The sequence below is a fragment of the Pezoporus flaviventris genome, unplaced genomic scaffold (genome assembly GCF_033815535.1).
Source record: "Pezoporus flaviventris isolate CSIRO_AGI_PZ_B2104156 unplaced genomic scaffold, CSIRO_AGI_Pfla_v1 ptg000015l, whole genome shotgun sequence".
Lineage (NCBI taxonomy): Eukaryota > Metazoa > Chordata > Aves > Psittaciformes > Psittacidae > Pezoporus > Pezoporus flaviventris.
In genome coordinates this window covers 13,847,667-13,864,488 of record NW_026892563.1, presented here as the reverse complement: position 1 = coordinate 13,864,488, position 16,822 = coordinate 13,847,667, and the positions used below count along the sequence as shown (strand labels likewise).

Below are 16,822 nucleotides of genomic sequence, written 5' to 3'. Positions count from 1 at the left end.
TCTGAACTTAGCACCACAATCTCTGAGGGATCAGAACAGCCCACAAATTTTGTTTCACACAACTAATTGTAAGGTGTATAAAGCCTGCTTCCCCTGCTGCACTCCTCATAAAGTCTCTTCTGTTCAGCTCCCTACAGGGAGTACATTTTTAAATTAAGCTATCACAGAAAGGGCAGTTTCGTACCCAACTGCTCTGAAGGCAGCAGAGAAGAAATCTCAGTGAGGTTTCTTTCCTAAAGAAAAGATTGAAGTAGGAGAAAAAGGTCTGATCTAAACCACAGGGGACTCATCCATCTTTTCTCACCTAATACCATACCTGACAGGTTTCACTATTCCAGAACAAGGCTTTAAAAGAAAGGTAACTAATTTACATGTCCAGATACAGAATAGCTGGAGAATGCAAAGCAGACAAAAGGTAGACTTCATCATGCTGCTATCTGACGGCAGCAGGCTGGCAACTGCTGTGCTATGGCCAATAAATGAGGCCCTGCTGCAAAAAAAAGGCACTGGTGACAAGGACACCCAATTTGCACCAGCAGGGAGATCAAGTGGAGGACTGAATGCCTAATCCTGGTAGACTGCTCTGATAGTACTGTCTCTGTACCACCAACTTTCAGCACTACCTGACCCACACCAGTGCAGCCACACAGCACATAAAAGCTGCAAGGCAGCAATAGCTGAAGCCTCAAACAACCTCATCTCTGCACAGGCTTTGCTCTGCCAATCTGGACACCCTGCAACATGCTCCTTCATCACAGAGAGCTCTTGGAACGAGAGGCAATCTGTCATTTCAAAAGCCTCAGTCCTTTCTTAGGTGTAGAGGAATCATCATGCAATGACTTCTTCACTCTTAAAGGTATGCTTGCAGCTTGCACAACAGGTCAAACAGATTTGGAGTAACAGCCGTTTCCCAATTACTCAAGTGTTATAGCAACATTTAGGGTGTTTCATAAAAATCCCAGGAATGTTGTGTGCAAAAATCCTGTTTCACTGCCTTCTTACCTAACTGCCCTTTGATGACAGGCCCCTTATTTCAAAACATACAACAGCATTGAGCAGTCCTACAGAAATGCTGCTTTGTTCACACTGTGCTCCTTCAAACAATCACCAAGGAAAGAGGCAGTGGCACATTTCTGCTACTTGCAGATAATACTCTTTCACTTTAAAAAAATATGAAAGTAAATTAGGTTGTCTGAAGCCTCAGTTTCAATCATTTCTTTACTTGTATTATTTAAATAAGCAGACAAATTGTGGTTGTTTTGACTGTTCTGGAAGCAATTTCCCTCCCCTGACCTTACCTAGATCCTGATGAAGAACACTGACAATTGTAAAATCCCAGCTGCTTCTTGCTTTGCCATCAACCTAATCTGATATCTGTTATTTAACAGTAACAGCAGCAACAACAGTCATTGGACTTCTACTTATAGGTATTTTCTGATCTTTCCATAGTTACTTGGAAAGCAGTTTGTTTGAAAAGCCTCCTGTCAGCCAAACCTCATTTTTAACTATACTTATTTGGAAAGTAACGCTCCATCATAACACCTTCTAAAAGGCAAGCCACAATACCTTAATCACCAACCAAAAAGGCTTAAGAGAAGATGTTTTACTCTGGGTTTGACATGTGCTAAGGGCGTACAGCCAGCTACCATGCCCAGCTTGAGCCACACCAGGATGTGAAGTCACCGCATGTGAACTCAAGCCCTGCCAGTCAGCCACCTTGCCAAATGCAACTCAGGTTCACCCAGCTATTATCAACAGAAAATAGGTTGTGTTTGACTGAAGACAAAACCACTGCTAGATGATCACAAGCCAAAAAAGGTACTTATTTGTTAGCACAATACTGCTTCAAAAAGAAGAAAGGACACAAAAGTTGACATTTAAGTTTAGGAGCAGAAGCAATTTCCAAAGTGTAGGTTGCTCACAGGCTTTAGCTCTCTGTTTATTGCCTCACCTCTTCCCTAAGTAAGCGCTAATAGAAACTTCAAAGTGAAAATAAAGCCCCTAACTATTAAGAACTTAACAGGCTCATTTAAAAAATGTGGCAAAGCACAGCAAGTTGCAACTCCTTTGAAACCCTGGCATCTCCGAAAAAGCAGGTTGTGAAGTCCAGTGACTATACCAGAGTCATCTACATTTGTCAGTAAGTACTTAATGACTGTTCAATACATGGATAATCAGCATGCCACCTGAACCTGTGAAGGTTATTACACTGCTACATGTGCACAGTAAAGTCTACATTAAAACACAGTTTGAAAGAGTCATCTGTCTTCGGTTATGAGTTTCACATTTTTGTGTTTAAAAACTATAATCATAAATTATTACAACTGTAGGTCACTTAGTACAAGGGCTTCAGAAGCAGCTTTACTGTACAATAAACCTATTTTTTAATGAGGCCTTCATTCAGAAAACCAGCTTTACAAAACACAATCAAGTCTTCACTCTGTTGTAAAAAAAGCTTAAGTCATCATGTTTGTGCCACAAATCCCTAGACATTGCAAAGGGTCAAAGACAGAAGAGTCTCAGTCATGAAGGAAATCTTTCAGGGCTGTCCCAGTAAAAAAAAAAAAACAAAATCTTAATGAACCAGTGTTTATATACTAAGATAAGGCATAATTCTAAAACCATCAAGATATTTTTGGATCATCCATTATTTCCTTACATAATTGTATTTTTTCAGAGCTGTTTCAGAGCTATTGTTGCCTAATTTCAAAACTGATTTAAGTTAATGAAAGGGCAACTTTGTAATTACCTTGATGTGAATACCATTACAATGTTTTTTTTCCATTATTATTATTATTTCAGAAGTGCTCTGAGAGAAGATATTTAGGAAAATACATTTTTCACACCTTTGAATGTGGATGAAAAATGTTTGCAAAGTCATCCGTCAGACACAGACTTGGTTTATCTGTAATGCTTCAGTAATCTTGAGAAATGCTCCTAGATTTCAGAGATGTAGGCTTTTGCTGGATGAACCATAACAGGTTTCACTGAAGCAGCTCAAGGCAGCACTACCAACAGGTAACTGCCCCATGCTTCTATTGAAGGAAGCCAACAGAAGGGAACAGGCGTTTTGCTCTTCCAGCCTCATCTGATACATAAACTCTTAGACACCTCTACTGCTAACCAAAAGCATTACGCAGGGTTTTGCACTGAAGGGATGGAGACCCATCTTCTCAACCATTACAGCAAACAAAATCGACTGACTAACCTCCTGCAGTGGCTGGATCTCAAAGTTGGTTTCATTGGCGTTAATGAGGAACCAGTCAACTTTGACATCTTCTCCTCCATCCTTCACATAGAGCTGAAGCTGTGGATAGGAAAGCAGTTACTGGAGAGTGTTCTGGTGTCCTATAAAGAAATTGAAGATTAAGCTCCATACTAAGCCTTGCCAAAGGAAGAATGAGACCAGTTTCTCGTAAGTAAACTCAAAGTGACAGTCCAAGAAGGCAGAAGTTATTTAAGCTTTGAGAGTACTTGCTAGTAAAAAAAGGGTATTGGTGTTCTATACATTCAAACAGTCTAACCAACGTGTTACTTATCCACAGTGCTCTAAAAAGGCAGCTCAATTTATGAACTTATGACTTGCTCCAGAGGGAAACTGTTGTACTAATAAATGTTCTACCACAGTTAACACGAGCTTGTATGCACTTTGCAAACAGGAGGCTCAACTCAGCTGTGGGTTTAGATGTAATGAAAGGACGAAGAGAGAGAACAACACTGAACACTTTACCTGCAAGTGAAGTGGAGAGAGTTTCACGCTGTATGACTGACCTTCTGCAGTCATGGACGAAGTGGGTGAGACAGTGACAACAAATTTAACGGAATCTCCCACAACATTGCAAGAAACCACCTGATGAAATGAAAGGGGTGGGAAGAGGTAAGAAAGGAAAAAACAAATTAGTCTTCAAAAGGTTTGCTGGAGGCAGGAAAGGAACTAAGAGAAGGAAGGACTTTACACTACAAGAATTATGCTACTTCTGTAGGTGGGAGATTTCTATGCAGTTTTATAAACATCCCTACCCCCTTCTGCACCTTCTATAAACCGTAGTTCAAGTGTTCACTTCTGGATGTGAAATTTAATACCTGGAAATTCTGGTATTTTCCAAAATTTCTTTCGTATTGTTATCTAATACAAAACTAACTCCTCACCTGCCAAAGATTCCTGTGCTTTAAAAGCTCAACAATCACAATTTTGCATAAGGGAGACAAAGAAGCTGCTTCTTCTCACTCTTCTGCTCTCAGCTAAGTAGCCTACCATGGGACAGATGGTTTCACCAAACAATACTTGATTTATTGTTATCCTACAAATGTGAAACTTTGGCATAACCCTGGTGCTGTAGAAGAAGATTTTGTCTGATCAATTCCTGTTCCCAGTGGGGTGGGAAGGGGCAGGAGCCTTTAAAAGTTTATTCAAGTCTTTGAACAGATCAAGAAAGGCCCTGAAATTTGGTGATTTACCTAAATGCCTGGGGAACAGTGTATGCCACTCAACTGTAATGGACTTCCTTGAGTAGACTCCCTCGCTTCTAAGAGCAGAAAGATTAACTTGTCATCATACTGAGTTTACAGATAGTTAAGTGATTTTTCCTCCCTCTTCTCTGCAAACCAACTGAGGTGCTGGGGCTGCAAAATCCCTGGAGTGTGCAGAAAGCACCTGGTAGCACAGGAAAGCCCCAGGTACAGAAATGAGAAATGGCTTATTATGCCAGAGAGAAGCTCACTCTGCAAACAGCTTTGCTGGTTGAAAACAGAGGCTTGTTTCTGTCCCTCTGTGGTTACTGCCCCCACATCTCCACTGTTGGAAAGGATAGCTGAGCCCTCCTTAGGCTGACTCAGGCAAAGTTATCCAGGTTAATGCAATGCGCAGACAAATAACTTGCTGCAAGATTTGTTGACATAAACTCTGCATGCAAGCTATTAAATTATGTTTGTGCACTTACTGCTTCACTTATGGGCACTGGGATTGAAGCAGAAGGCTTTAAAATGAATCACGTACCTTCTGGAAGATCCTTATCAGTGTCTCCTTAAATACATTTAATCTCCCAGAGCTCTACAGAATACATTTTTAAGAAGAACCAGATCATTATCAAAGGCTTCAGAGCACATCCATTAAGGTAGAGACTTAATTACTAACGAACAGGGGGAAGAGGTGGACATGGCAAATAAAAATCCCAAGCACACTCATAAGCAACAAGATTTGCCTTTTCAGGTTTGTCTCCTGCAAATTATAGTTTAGAAGTGGCCGAATCAGTTCCCCTCACCTCTTCGCAGAGTCTATATCCTTTCAGAAATGATTTCTGACCCTTAATCCCACATAGTCAATGAGTACCCACTAGTATGATAGAAAATAACTGACTTTTAAGTATTTTTAATAGCTAACAAGACCAGAGAGCCTAAGTGCTTATTCTATTTGTTGGGATGCTGGGGAGGGACTTTTCATTAGGGACTGTAGTGACAGGACAAGGGGTAATGGGTTCAAACTTAAGCAGGGGAAGTTTAGATTGGATATAAGGAGGAAATTCTTTCCTGTTAGGATGGTGAGGCACTGGAATGGGTTGCCCAGGGAAGTTGTAAATGCTCCATCTCTCGCGGTGTTCAAGGCCAGGCTGGATAGAGCCTTGGGTGACATGGTTTAGTGTGAGGTGTCCCTGCCCATGGCAGGGGGGTTGGAACTAGATGATCTTTAAGGCCCTTTCCAACCCTAACTATTCTATGATTCTGTTATATTTTCAACTTAGAAGCTGAGTTGAATCACTCCTTTCATTCACAAGGATGGATTGGCATCGTTGCTCTTTTAACACTTCTTTCTCAAGGGCAAAGGAAGGAAAAGGACAGGTCTGATGCAAAAGCTGATGACACCTGCATGTCCTAAATGCAGTGGGTTTATCATCCATGCACATTTCATCCACACATGCATAGGAGGTTCAGTGTACTCAGAACAAGTTGGACTTGCTGCACATGTGATGCAAAGCTATTTGTCTGGAATTTCTGGATGTCTAACACCAAGCTACATGGTTGATTACTGCTTAAAAAAACAGTGTGGCAGAAGAGTTGGTAGATGAGTTAATGTGCCACTCTCTTCTTAATCGTGTTTTCATGTGCCACTTTCTTCATAATTATGTTTACTTCTGAGTAAAGGATGGAAACAGACGCTGCAGGTAGGGCAATTTTCACTCTCCTTTCTACACCTCGTCAAGAGAGTCCTACTCCCCTTCTCCCCTCATTTTCAATAAAATAACTGTGGTCTTCAGGTACAGAGGTCTAATTTTTAATCCAGTCAGAAAAAGGACGGGTTCCACATTTGTAAATGGAAAATAATATGCCTGTATGTCAGCTGAATCCCTTTGTTCTGGCAGCAGAATGGATTGTAGCGTCAAAATACAGAGAGAATGGGCTAGAATTTGAAGACAAAGCAATTCTGTTTTCATCTCGGATACTGACATGTGCAGTGAGAAGCAGATTAAAAAACCGCAACTGCCACTTCCCTTTTTAAGTGACATTCCTTTAGAAGTGTAGTGGATGACTTTGATAGACCAGAGCAGAAATAGGTAGGCCATTTTCCCCAGAACAGTCACATGAAGAGAAATACTGAGGCTTCCTGTGCTACACTCTTCTTCCATGCCCCCACCCACCCTGCTTCCTCAAACTCATTTTCTCTGTACAGATGAAGAGTAGAAGGGAGGGTCAGGCAAAGCACCCCTTTCTGGTTGTCAGAGAAGAGGAAGGAGAGATGTTCACAATAAACAGTAGCACCTGAACTGGTGGGAAGTGAGCTGCTCTTCATTTATCTTCCTCACCTTTCTCTTCCACCCCTCCTTATTACAGTTCATCCCCAGTCATCAACATTTTGTGGTTTAGAGTCTAGAAAGCCTGGCATTCTTATAACAAACTGCTCTTTAAAAGTTAGGCCCTTATACCACCACACAGAAGCTGTGGCTGGCTAATTCTGGACTCCCAGAGAGATAACACCCCAGGTCTCTTTTGTTACCTTACATCTGGACTAGCATGACCTCCTAAATTAGAAATAGGATGAGGTGAAGTAGAAGCACAAAGAATGTAGAAGAAGGGATTCTTCTACCAGCAGGACCAAGGTATTTTCTCTCTCCAGCACCTCCGCAGCTCTAGCTGTCAACAGCCAAGGTCTCTCCATATATTTTGGGGATCTCCCATGGAAGGAATTCTCAGCCCTTCCTCGGGTGCCTTCACCAGCAAGGCTGCACCTTCCTCCTTCTCAGCCCCCTATTATTCCTCCCCACATTCAGCTGACTCCTGGCACTTGATCATCCCCCATGCCAGGGTTATTCTTGCTAGCTCCTCAACACCCTCCAGCCTCTCCCCTCACCCACCAGCCTCTCCCCTAACCCACCTCCATCCCTGATCCTGACCACACTAGCCCACGCTGTGGGTGAGCTGATGGGGCAAAACTCCTTGACATGACTGGGCTCTGCTCCCCATCTGCCTGACATGGGCACCCAGATCCAACAAGCTCCAGATGCTGTAACACACCTTGCTTACACATGTCTAAAATTGTTAGTATAATTACCCTAAAAAATTTATTTCCAATAAACAGCTGCAGGAACAAAGGAGATTGAAAAGCACTACAGCACTTGAGTAAGACTCACGTCTTTCTGAGAAACTCAAAGTGTCCAAACTTGTGTACCCACAGCTATTTAAGCCCTTCCCCTGGCTTTGCTCTCCCCCTCTATACCTTGACTTTTTCTGTTTGCGGCTCCTCTGGACAGAGCTGCAAAATTTCACTTTATTTCCTTCCTCAAGCAGCAATAGAACCTGTCTCATCTCCAGGAGCACCGGAGTGCCTCTGCTCCTCACACATGGTGTCCTCTTGCCTGGAGGTTTCATTTTTGGCACTGGCACACACTGATCTGTGCATTATGCGTGGCCTTTTTGTAACTCTTCCTTCCCCTCTCCACATGTAGCAGCAGGTTCCCTTCTGTGGCCAAGGGAGGCTGAAGGGCTGTGACTTCCCTGACAGCCCTTCGGATAAGCTATTATTCACCTTCCCCAGGCCATGACCACATCACATGTATGGGTAAAACCCTCAGCATCACAGGCCTTTCTTGCCTTTTTTCTGTAAGTTTCACTGCACTTGGCATTTATCTCCAGGAAGAGCAGGTTACTCTATAGTACGTAACACAAATCTTCACCATTTTCACAAGAAAATGAGTACATGCCATGAAGCAGCCACACAGTGAAAAGCTGCCTTGATCTCAACTGTAGGGATCAGTATGCTATTAGATTTAGGACCTCCACAATTTTCCGTGTTTGTTTTGGAGTACTCCTCTGAGAAGGAGAAGGCTCTTTTTTTTTTTTGCATGGAAAACTTCCCTTGTCAATGGCCACATAGACAGTCTGTGTGCTCAGCTTAAAACTTAACTGTAAGAAAACTTTACAGTCAGAAATGATAGTCATAACAGCCATTCAGCATAAGAATTACATGATCTTCCTTGGTTATCAGAGCCTATGCATTGGCTTCTTGAGGGGGTTTCTCTAGCTTCTTCACCATTCCCTCTTTACCCAAGCAAGAGACATATACAAACTGAAGGAGCGAAGTGTCTAATGCAGGCACAGCCAGAGGTGGATTTTTAGAAGCTGGTATCAAAGCAAATTTGCCTGCAAATATAATGAGACAATTTTAGACCAGTTTCCGAAAACAATGGTAAACACCAGGGTGAAGGCAGAGTGAGTGATGAAATGAGTACAGGAGAGAGAGAGTTGCCATGTTAGCAACAGAAACGAAGCACAAACTGATACAGCATGTGAATTTATCCACTCCTTTGAGACTGGAGGGGGATAAAACAAATGAGCAGGGAGTACAAGTGGCCAGGACAGGAAGAATTTTCAATACACCTAATCAACTTCAGTGAATATCAAACAGAGCAAGGACAGGAAGCAGTACTTACACTTAAAAAGGGGGAAAACAAATAAATACCAGAAACAGACTTGTTAGTTTGTAAAGACGCAGATGTGGCACAAGCCTGTAGGAGGCTCACGCACATCTGCAGCAACGACTGGAAGACAGGCAGGCTACCTGACAGTGCCCAAACCAGTATTATCTCCACTGAAACAAACAAATCCCCACCCTGATGTTTTCCTTCTACAAGACACTTAGTTCTTAAGTAGGTGAGATCCATTATGTTGTCTTGTCTGTTTTAGTAGGGTCATCACACTGATAATTAAGCTTGCACTCCATCATTCCCATGTTAAGGTGAATGGGGATGTGTTTGAAAGTGAGAAGACAGTACAGTGAGTAGTGAGGTGAAAGTGGAAGCAAGTTACAAAGGAGTCTGTCAGGCACCAACCAAATTGCATAGTTAAGGTTCAAAATCCCTCAGGAGAAACCATGATACTGAGGAAAGCAAGCTGGGAAGCAGCAATATAAAGGAAGATTAAGACATCACATGGAAATGATGGGGAAAAAGTAAGAAAATAAAAGAAATACAATTCAAAATACAGCACGTGTGTAGAGAATTAACGAATACTACTCATACAAAGGGCAGTATTATCACTGGGAGAACACCAAAGGAAGAGACATTGATGCATCAAGTCAGTCACATTATGAAGCAGCCACAGGACAGGCAGACTGGAAGCCTAAAATGCATCAGGAAAGTACTTTCAGAGACACAAAGAAGCAGTGATCTTGCATGGCAAGACCTCGCCTGTCGGGCTGTGTGTCACTTCAGCTATCAAGTTCAAGCAGACAGCATTAACTGGAGCTGCTGCAGAGAATGGGTTCACAGGAGTGACTTACAAGGCAGGACAGTATTGTGAAAGGATACTTAAGGAACACCTTAGCCAAGGAAACAGAATTCCTTCATGATATATTTACATGATATTTGCTTGATACGACAGCAAGCACCATGGAAGAAAAGTAAATAAAGACAAAGAATTACACTAGTACAGAAGCAAGCTGGAAGGGCCATGATTCCACCTAGGCTTGTAAAAGAAACCACCGTTAAAGCAGCAAAGCTCCAGGACAGCTTTTCAAGCAAAACAAGGAGTTAAAGACAAAAGGAACTGCACATGATGGTGAGGACAGTTCACCCCACCAAAAATAATCAGACAGAAACGTGTACATAGCTCAGAATGATCTCAGTTAGTACTGTAGCAGTGACAATGAGAAACCAGTCTTTTCCAGAGCAGAAAGCAGCCTTTGCTGCACAATGTCTCTACCTGCTTCAGCGCAAATGGAAGTGGAAGCTGTGACACCCCAGTGTGGCACAAACACAGGCTGCCAGCTTACAGCAGGGTGGCTGCAAAGTGATACCAAGATGAAGCTATGACAGCTGCGTGGGTTAATAAGGGCTCTCCGGATATGCTGCACAGTTCATCAGAAAACAGGACTTCTCAGATGCCTGTGAAACAGTCCTCCTTTCTCACCACCATTCCCCTCAGCAAGATCCATCATATAAGTAATAACATGAGGCTTTCATATTTGCTGTTGCCTGCTGCGATCCAAGACAGTAATTTCTTGTATAGCAACTTGTTATCACTCATTAATGGAATGGCACTCTGAGAGCATTTTACCCCTTTCTATTTAGGTATGAAGCAGGAAAAGAAGGGAGACTTCTGTTGTAGCCTCCTCCATCCAAACCATCTGTACCAAGTCCCCCAAGAGGATCATCTTTTTTTGTTGCCTTTTTTGTTGTTGTGAAGTTCAAAGCCTCTGAAAACACTGCAGTAATGGAAAGGCTGGCAGAATTAGCTAAGAATATTCCTAATGTTTACTTTATTAAAACAGAACAACCAACACCACACAATGAAAATGGGCCACTTTATCCTATACATTTAGGCTGTGGCCCAAAACTGGAGTGAAGGTGACGTATAAATAGAGGCTTTGTCAAGAAGCAGTGTAGTGTAACCTTCAGCCCCAGAGCAGCCTGTCCCTATCACAACAGCTTTGGCCAGGCTGACAACCAGCAGCTTCCCCAACCACGTCTGTAGCACTGCACTGTGGACCACACACCAGTTTTACAACTTTCAGCTTCTTCAAGCCAAGGATAGTGTGTATATACCTAAGGACAGCACATGTCAGCCTGCATCCTGGTGATAAACAGGGCTGTCAGCAGTAATACAGTAATTACAGTCAGGCTGGCAATCCCGTATTGGTTTGGAGCAAGACTTCCCAGCACCAAGCAGGCTCATCACCTGGCTGTGCCCCATGGCCCAGCATTCAAGAGGACAGAGGACCACCCACCACAGAAGACATACCACAGGGCTCTGTCAGCATGCAGCTGCGTTCAAGTATTACACATCCCATGTTTACTGCTATTTTGATCTCTCACCCTCAATCCTATACTTCCTTTGATGATCACAACCTCTCTGATGCAAGGTCAATTACATATTTGAAACAACATGCATTTAAATCAAGCCCAGAATCCTGAATCAAGGCACTTATACACTCTTGCTATACAGACCACAAGTAAAGCAGCATCTTGGACCAGTTGCAGGACAACAGTCTTATGCCAGTTGAAGCCTCAGGCAAGTGCAGAGCTCTGTGAGATGCTACAACATTGGTAAACATGCAGCATGTGGTCACAAACTGCATTCAGAGCCAATCATATCAGTAGTGAGTTTCAAATACATATCAGAAGTTTGAGCCTGGACAAGCTACAGAGAGAGATTTCAATTTCACATGCAAAGATACAGAGCTTGAAAAGCAAGGGGGTAAAAGAAAACAGCACAAAAAACCACCTTTGGACCCTTGCTATTACCTGAGGAATATATAAGAGCCACAATTACTGTATGAGAGAACTCCTGAGGTGTTTCAGAGAAAGGCATGCATTTAAGGTAGGAGGGAAAGCAGCTATCGGAGTTCCACTCTAAGGTTATTATACGCTGAAACCCAAATAAATATTAAGGTTGTACCTTAACTGAAAAAGTAAGAATAATTCAGAGAAATTTTCCCAGCAGCTGTGCACAAGATTATGGAAACAGGTTTAGGGGCAGTTCAGAAAAAAACACTTTACATAAGCAAACCTGGTTTAATCCAATACATTTTAAAATGTGCTTATATTGGTCTAAGCTGCTGCAAAACCACATTAGATTGCTGGCTGCAGTATAACAGCTTGATTAACATACTGAAATGATGTAACCCAAGGTCAGACAAGGACCAAAGACTGCATAAGGGAGGGTGCCAGCTTACAAAGCCACAGGTAGAGAAAAGCAAGAGAACAGCCCTACAGCAGCGAACAGCTCCCTGGGCTTAGGCTCCCATGGAGTCAGCACTTGCTGCCTTCCACTGCCCAAGCTTAACCACAGCAGGTGAAGGTGCCTAGAGGGCATCACAGGCACTAACTTACCTCACTGCTACGGCAGGCAGAATCTACTGTTAAACAACACATAAGCCAGCTGAGGACTGCAGCAGAGATGTTCCCAGTGGTACAGCATGACCTCAGGGAAATCCAGGACTGCAGCGCTGTGCCTTGGTTCTGGCACACAGGCAAGACAAAAGAGGGGTTTTAGCCCTGGGACACTGTTTTAATCATGGTGCAGCCATGGGCACAGTACTCTGAGCACAGCGCTGGCCCCATGCACCCTTGCTGAACTTTGCTGGCCAAGAGCAACCAACAGACCCAAACCTCCTGGACACCTCCCATGCAAACACTCTTGCAGCTCTTCCAGCTTTCCAGCAATGTTTTAGACACTGTGCTGCAAGTCACCTATTTTTGTGCCGTTAGTTGCTAGCTTTTATTTGTAACAGATCTCCCTCAGCTGCTGACTTCACATGTTACACAGCACACCACTTTTATACCTAGTAGTTCCTTCTCCTTAAAATTTCCCATTCTTGTGTCTTCAGTGGCACAGAGCAATATTAGTGTCTACTCTACAGCCCAACCAACTCCAGTCTCTCTCTAGCACCACTGCTGAGGCAGGGACCACTGGCAGGGGAGAAAAACAGGAGGGACAAGGGAAAGAAGAAGGTGAACAAGTGCACAAATTTACATGTTGGCAATCCCCAGCTGCCACCAATGAGGGTGTGCCTAGAGCTGTGTATCAGGCAGATAAGCATGCATAGTTTTCAAAGGAATCATAGTAGAGCTGCTTAACATCTAAATCAGACAAACAAACCAAATTAACAAAGCAAAACTAGAAGAAAAGCATTAGACTGATTTGATGCAGGTACCTGAAGCAGAGCACCTGTGCAAATATGACTAGTAGTTACAGTCACTAGGATGAAAATGCAAAAGATATCACTGCTAATAAGCATATATACTTTTTCTTCCTCCTTTCAGTGCACGTTTACTCTGTTCCAAGAGCCACATTCTGCCTTATTTTCACTCTACATGCATTAAAGCACTGTGCAGTACGTTGGGTGGGGGAAGAGGAAGAAAGGGTATGTGGAGAGGAAGAAAGAGACCATTCTCTCCTCACTGAGTACAGGATTCAGTAGAGTCAAGACTTCACCCTCAGGACTTTGCACCTGTTCCACTGATCCCTACCCAGCAACAGCTTCTGAAGCAAACCTGTAATCAGCCACACAAACATCAAGAGGCAGACTTTTGTCCCAGAGGAGAAGTTTTCCTTCCCTTTCCTTCTTCATGAAATCCCCACCCCACACTTCAGCAATAGGATGGGGAACCATTGTTCTGATGGGGGTAGGGAGAGGGCAGCTTACGAGTTCATTGAGGATGTACCCATAAGCTTGGCATAACCCTGGTTATTGCCCATTTGGTAGAAAGCCTGGAGGACATTCTGCTCATGACTTGCAAAAGGAGTGAATCAGTGCAAAGAGTTTGCACAGGCTCACCAGAGAGGCAGCCTCTTAGCAGCCATAACAAATTTAGGTCACAGGTATAGAAGCGTTGACAAATAAAACTCCCACTGACACTAATAAGAAAAGTGAACATTTCCTGCCCAAAAGTACACTGAAACAAAACCAAACTGAAGTTTACCTTTTCTTGAGCTGACTTTACAATACTAACAACTTGTTTAACTTCTAGCTCAAGTGGTTCTGGTGGGTCATCTTCCTCAAACGTAAGCAACTGTGAATCCTAAGAAAGAAGAAAAAAAGAAAGCATCACTAGGTGGTGAACCCGTCTCTTGAAACCAAGTAATAAAAATACACTGCCAGTAAAGTTCCTGGAAGAACCAGAGAAGGAACTGCAAATGTATGTCAAAACTTGTATGGATTAATTGCATGACACCTCACTACATAATACAGGGTAGAGCTTGAACACCTATACTTAGTACATAACTATGGGCCTAATCATAACTCATCTTACTCTGTACCAGAATATCAAGGTATATAGCACAGTGCAGAGCGAAGCCCATGAGCAACGTCAGAGTTCAGTGAAGCTGCTCTTCCTGAGTAAGGATTAATCAATGCTGCAGCTTTAAAAGGCGTTTTTGGTTTGGCCTAATAATAGAGCTGCACTGCCAAAACTAAGAAAACCCAAACATCATCTTGCAGAGGTGAGGAAAGAAACCTTCCCCTCCCCAATCCTTCCTCATGGGTGACGGCAGGCAGTCATGACAGCTCCTCAGTCTTCACACAGACAGCAAGGAAAAGGCAGCTTTATATCTGTTTTGGCAGTGAGGTCATGCTTTCAAGAGGCATCAGCACTTGCATTATCCACCTGCTACCCACACCAAGCAGCCAGCACAGCTTCCCTTGTCACCCGAGGCTGTTTTGCACACAGGAATTTCATTAGCTGTGCACCACTGACATTGTTTTGGGAGGCTGACAGCGGAAGGAATGCCACGCTGCAGTGCCAGGCAGTGAACTCATGGCCAGAGACGGCTGCAGCTGCTCACCAGGGGCGGGCGGGAGGGTGTACATGGCCCTGTCAAAGCGGCTTTGCTCTGCAGTCAGGGACGGGAAGCTGCTGCTTGTTTCTAGCTACTTTCAGTTCCCAGCACCTGCACCCAAGCTGTCTGGGCTCTTATCTTCCACAAGTACAAGGCAAGTCTTCATTTCTCAGCACAACCTATGCTTTCCTCACCTGCCCTGTGCAATTTGAAAGGGCAGATGAGGTATTTTCTTTCTGCTGCCCTAACTTACAGCGATGTCTGGAAAGTGTTTAATACTTTCCTTATCTTTCACACGCAGGCACTGCCCTACTCTTCCTTCTCCCCCAGCCTGACGTGTAAGAAGACAGCTCGGTGGGCTGCTGCGAAAGGAACCTCCTAAGCCTAGGGAGAGGGCTGCACACGAATTTGGAGACTTAAGCACATGCCGCTTCTGAGGCAGTTTAGGCTCAGCACTTTCCACTGACATGGCAGGGGTTCAGTCCTCAGGACCAGAGAATTGGTGCCACAGCCTCACCTAATCTCCTCGCATCTTACAACTGGACATACGCAAACCAACAAGCCACATGGCACAGTGCACCCTCTGGAAAAAGGGTAGGATGGGATGCAAAAGGGTGGCACATTTTGAGCATCCATCCTGACATGGGCCAAAAGCAAACAGACCAATACCTGAGACACCCACCGTCCCTCGGCTGCATGGAGGAAACCAGCCCTCAGCCTTACACTGACACACACACAGTTTCAGCAAGGCGTTAAGACAACACGAAGGAAGCCCGGCTCTAGGAGTTATTTGCCGAAGGACGGGCTGCAGGCCCCACGCTGGCTCCCAGGCCAGGAAGTTTCCATTGTTTCCTGCTCCCTGCGCCCGAACAATGTTATCGGCACACAAGCCCCTACCAGGGGCAACCGGGGATCACGGCTTTCCTCCCCTTTCTCCTGGCTCCCGCACATGTGCCCACTCCCTGCCCCTGGCCAGCTCCTGCCTGCGAATTCCTGTCACACTGCCACCGAGTACATATGTGTGTGTGTGTATACATACACAATATATAAACATATACATACAAACATATACAAACACACATATCGCATACCCATACACACACGCACATACGAACACCGAAGGACAGTAACACACCAGCAGTCGCTGCCAGCACCATGCTGACAGCTATGACAGATATGTCCGGACCAAGTCCCGGTGTCTCTACAGCCACTTCTCGCCCCGGGCGGGAGCAGCCCCCGCCGGCACACGGGCACACGCCGCCCTCCCCCGCCTCGGCGGGACACCCCAGGGCCCCAGCCTCAGCCCGCCGGGCTCGGGGAAGCCGCCGCCGGCACCGCCCGGAACTCTCAGGCCGGGCCGGGCCCTGCGGCAGGGCGGCGCGGTTGCCCTCCCGCCCGCCGCCCCTCACCTGCGTCCCCGGCACTCACCGCCCTTGCAGCCGCCTCGGCGCTGAGCGCCGCCACCCAGGCCCGCCGCCACTGCCGCCGCCAGCTGCCCAGCGACAGTGCCCAGGACAGCACGGAGCTGCCCTCCTCCTGCAGCTCGTCCTGCCGCGGTGGCGGCGACGGCAGCGGCGAAGGCGGCGGCCGCCTCCGCCGCAGAGCCAGCAGCACGTACTGCACCAGGTAGACGGCCAGAGTGGCCAGCGCCGCCACGAAGAGAGCGACCAGAGCACACCAGCGCAGCTCGGCCAGCTCGCCCGGCAGCCACGCCATGGCTGACCATAATGGGAGCCGCGCTACCGGCCCCCACCAAGGCGCTCAGAGCGGCGCCGGGCAGGAGCAGCCCGCTCAGGGCCCTGAGCCGGGAGCAGCAGCACCACGTCCTGCCGGCAGCCCGCGGGTGCACCGCTCCACATAGAACCGCCCCGCCCGCTTACGGCACAATCCCCTCCTGGCCCGCCCCGCCCCTGCCGGCCGGACGCGAAGGGGATGCCTGGCCCCGGCCCAGCGCCGTTGGCGGCGGGGCACCCCGTGGGAGGGGCGGAGAGCCCTCGTTCCGCTGGTCCCCCGGAGACCCGCAGCGCTATGGGTGAAGGGGCGCCCGGTGCCC

The 16,822-nt window shown here is 45.6% G+C and overlaps 1 protein-coding gene across 4 annotated transcripts in view; it reads right to left on the bottom strand.

Moving 5' to 3' along the window:
• The window catches only part of C2CD2 (C2 calcium dependent domain containing 2), a 37,999-nt gene extending 21,378 nt beyond the window's left edge, over nt 1-16,621 (bottom strand). For all 4 annotated transcript variants that reach the window (XM_061453520.1, XM_061453522.1, XM_061453521.1 and 1 more), the window contains exons 1-4: nt 16,198-16,621; nt 13,914-14,012; nt 3,731-3,850; nt 3,209-3,307 (exon numbers count right to left, since the gene is read on the bottom strand). In XM_061453520.1, coding sequence (XP_061309504.1) covers nt 3,209-3,307; nt 3,731-3,850; nt 13,914-14,012; nt 16,198-16,485 — 606 coding nt within the window. In that variant the 5' untranslated portion in view covers nt 16,486-16,621. The remainder of the gene's footprint in view (nt 1-3,208; nt 3,308-3,730; nt 3,851-13,913; nt 14,013-16,197) is intronic.
• Between the last annotated feature and the right edge of the window lie 201 nt (nt 16,622-16,822).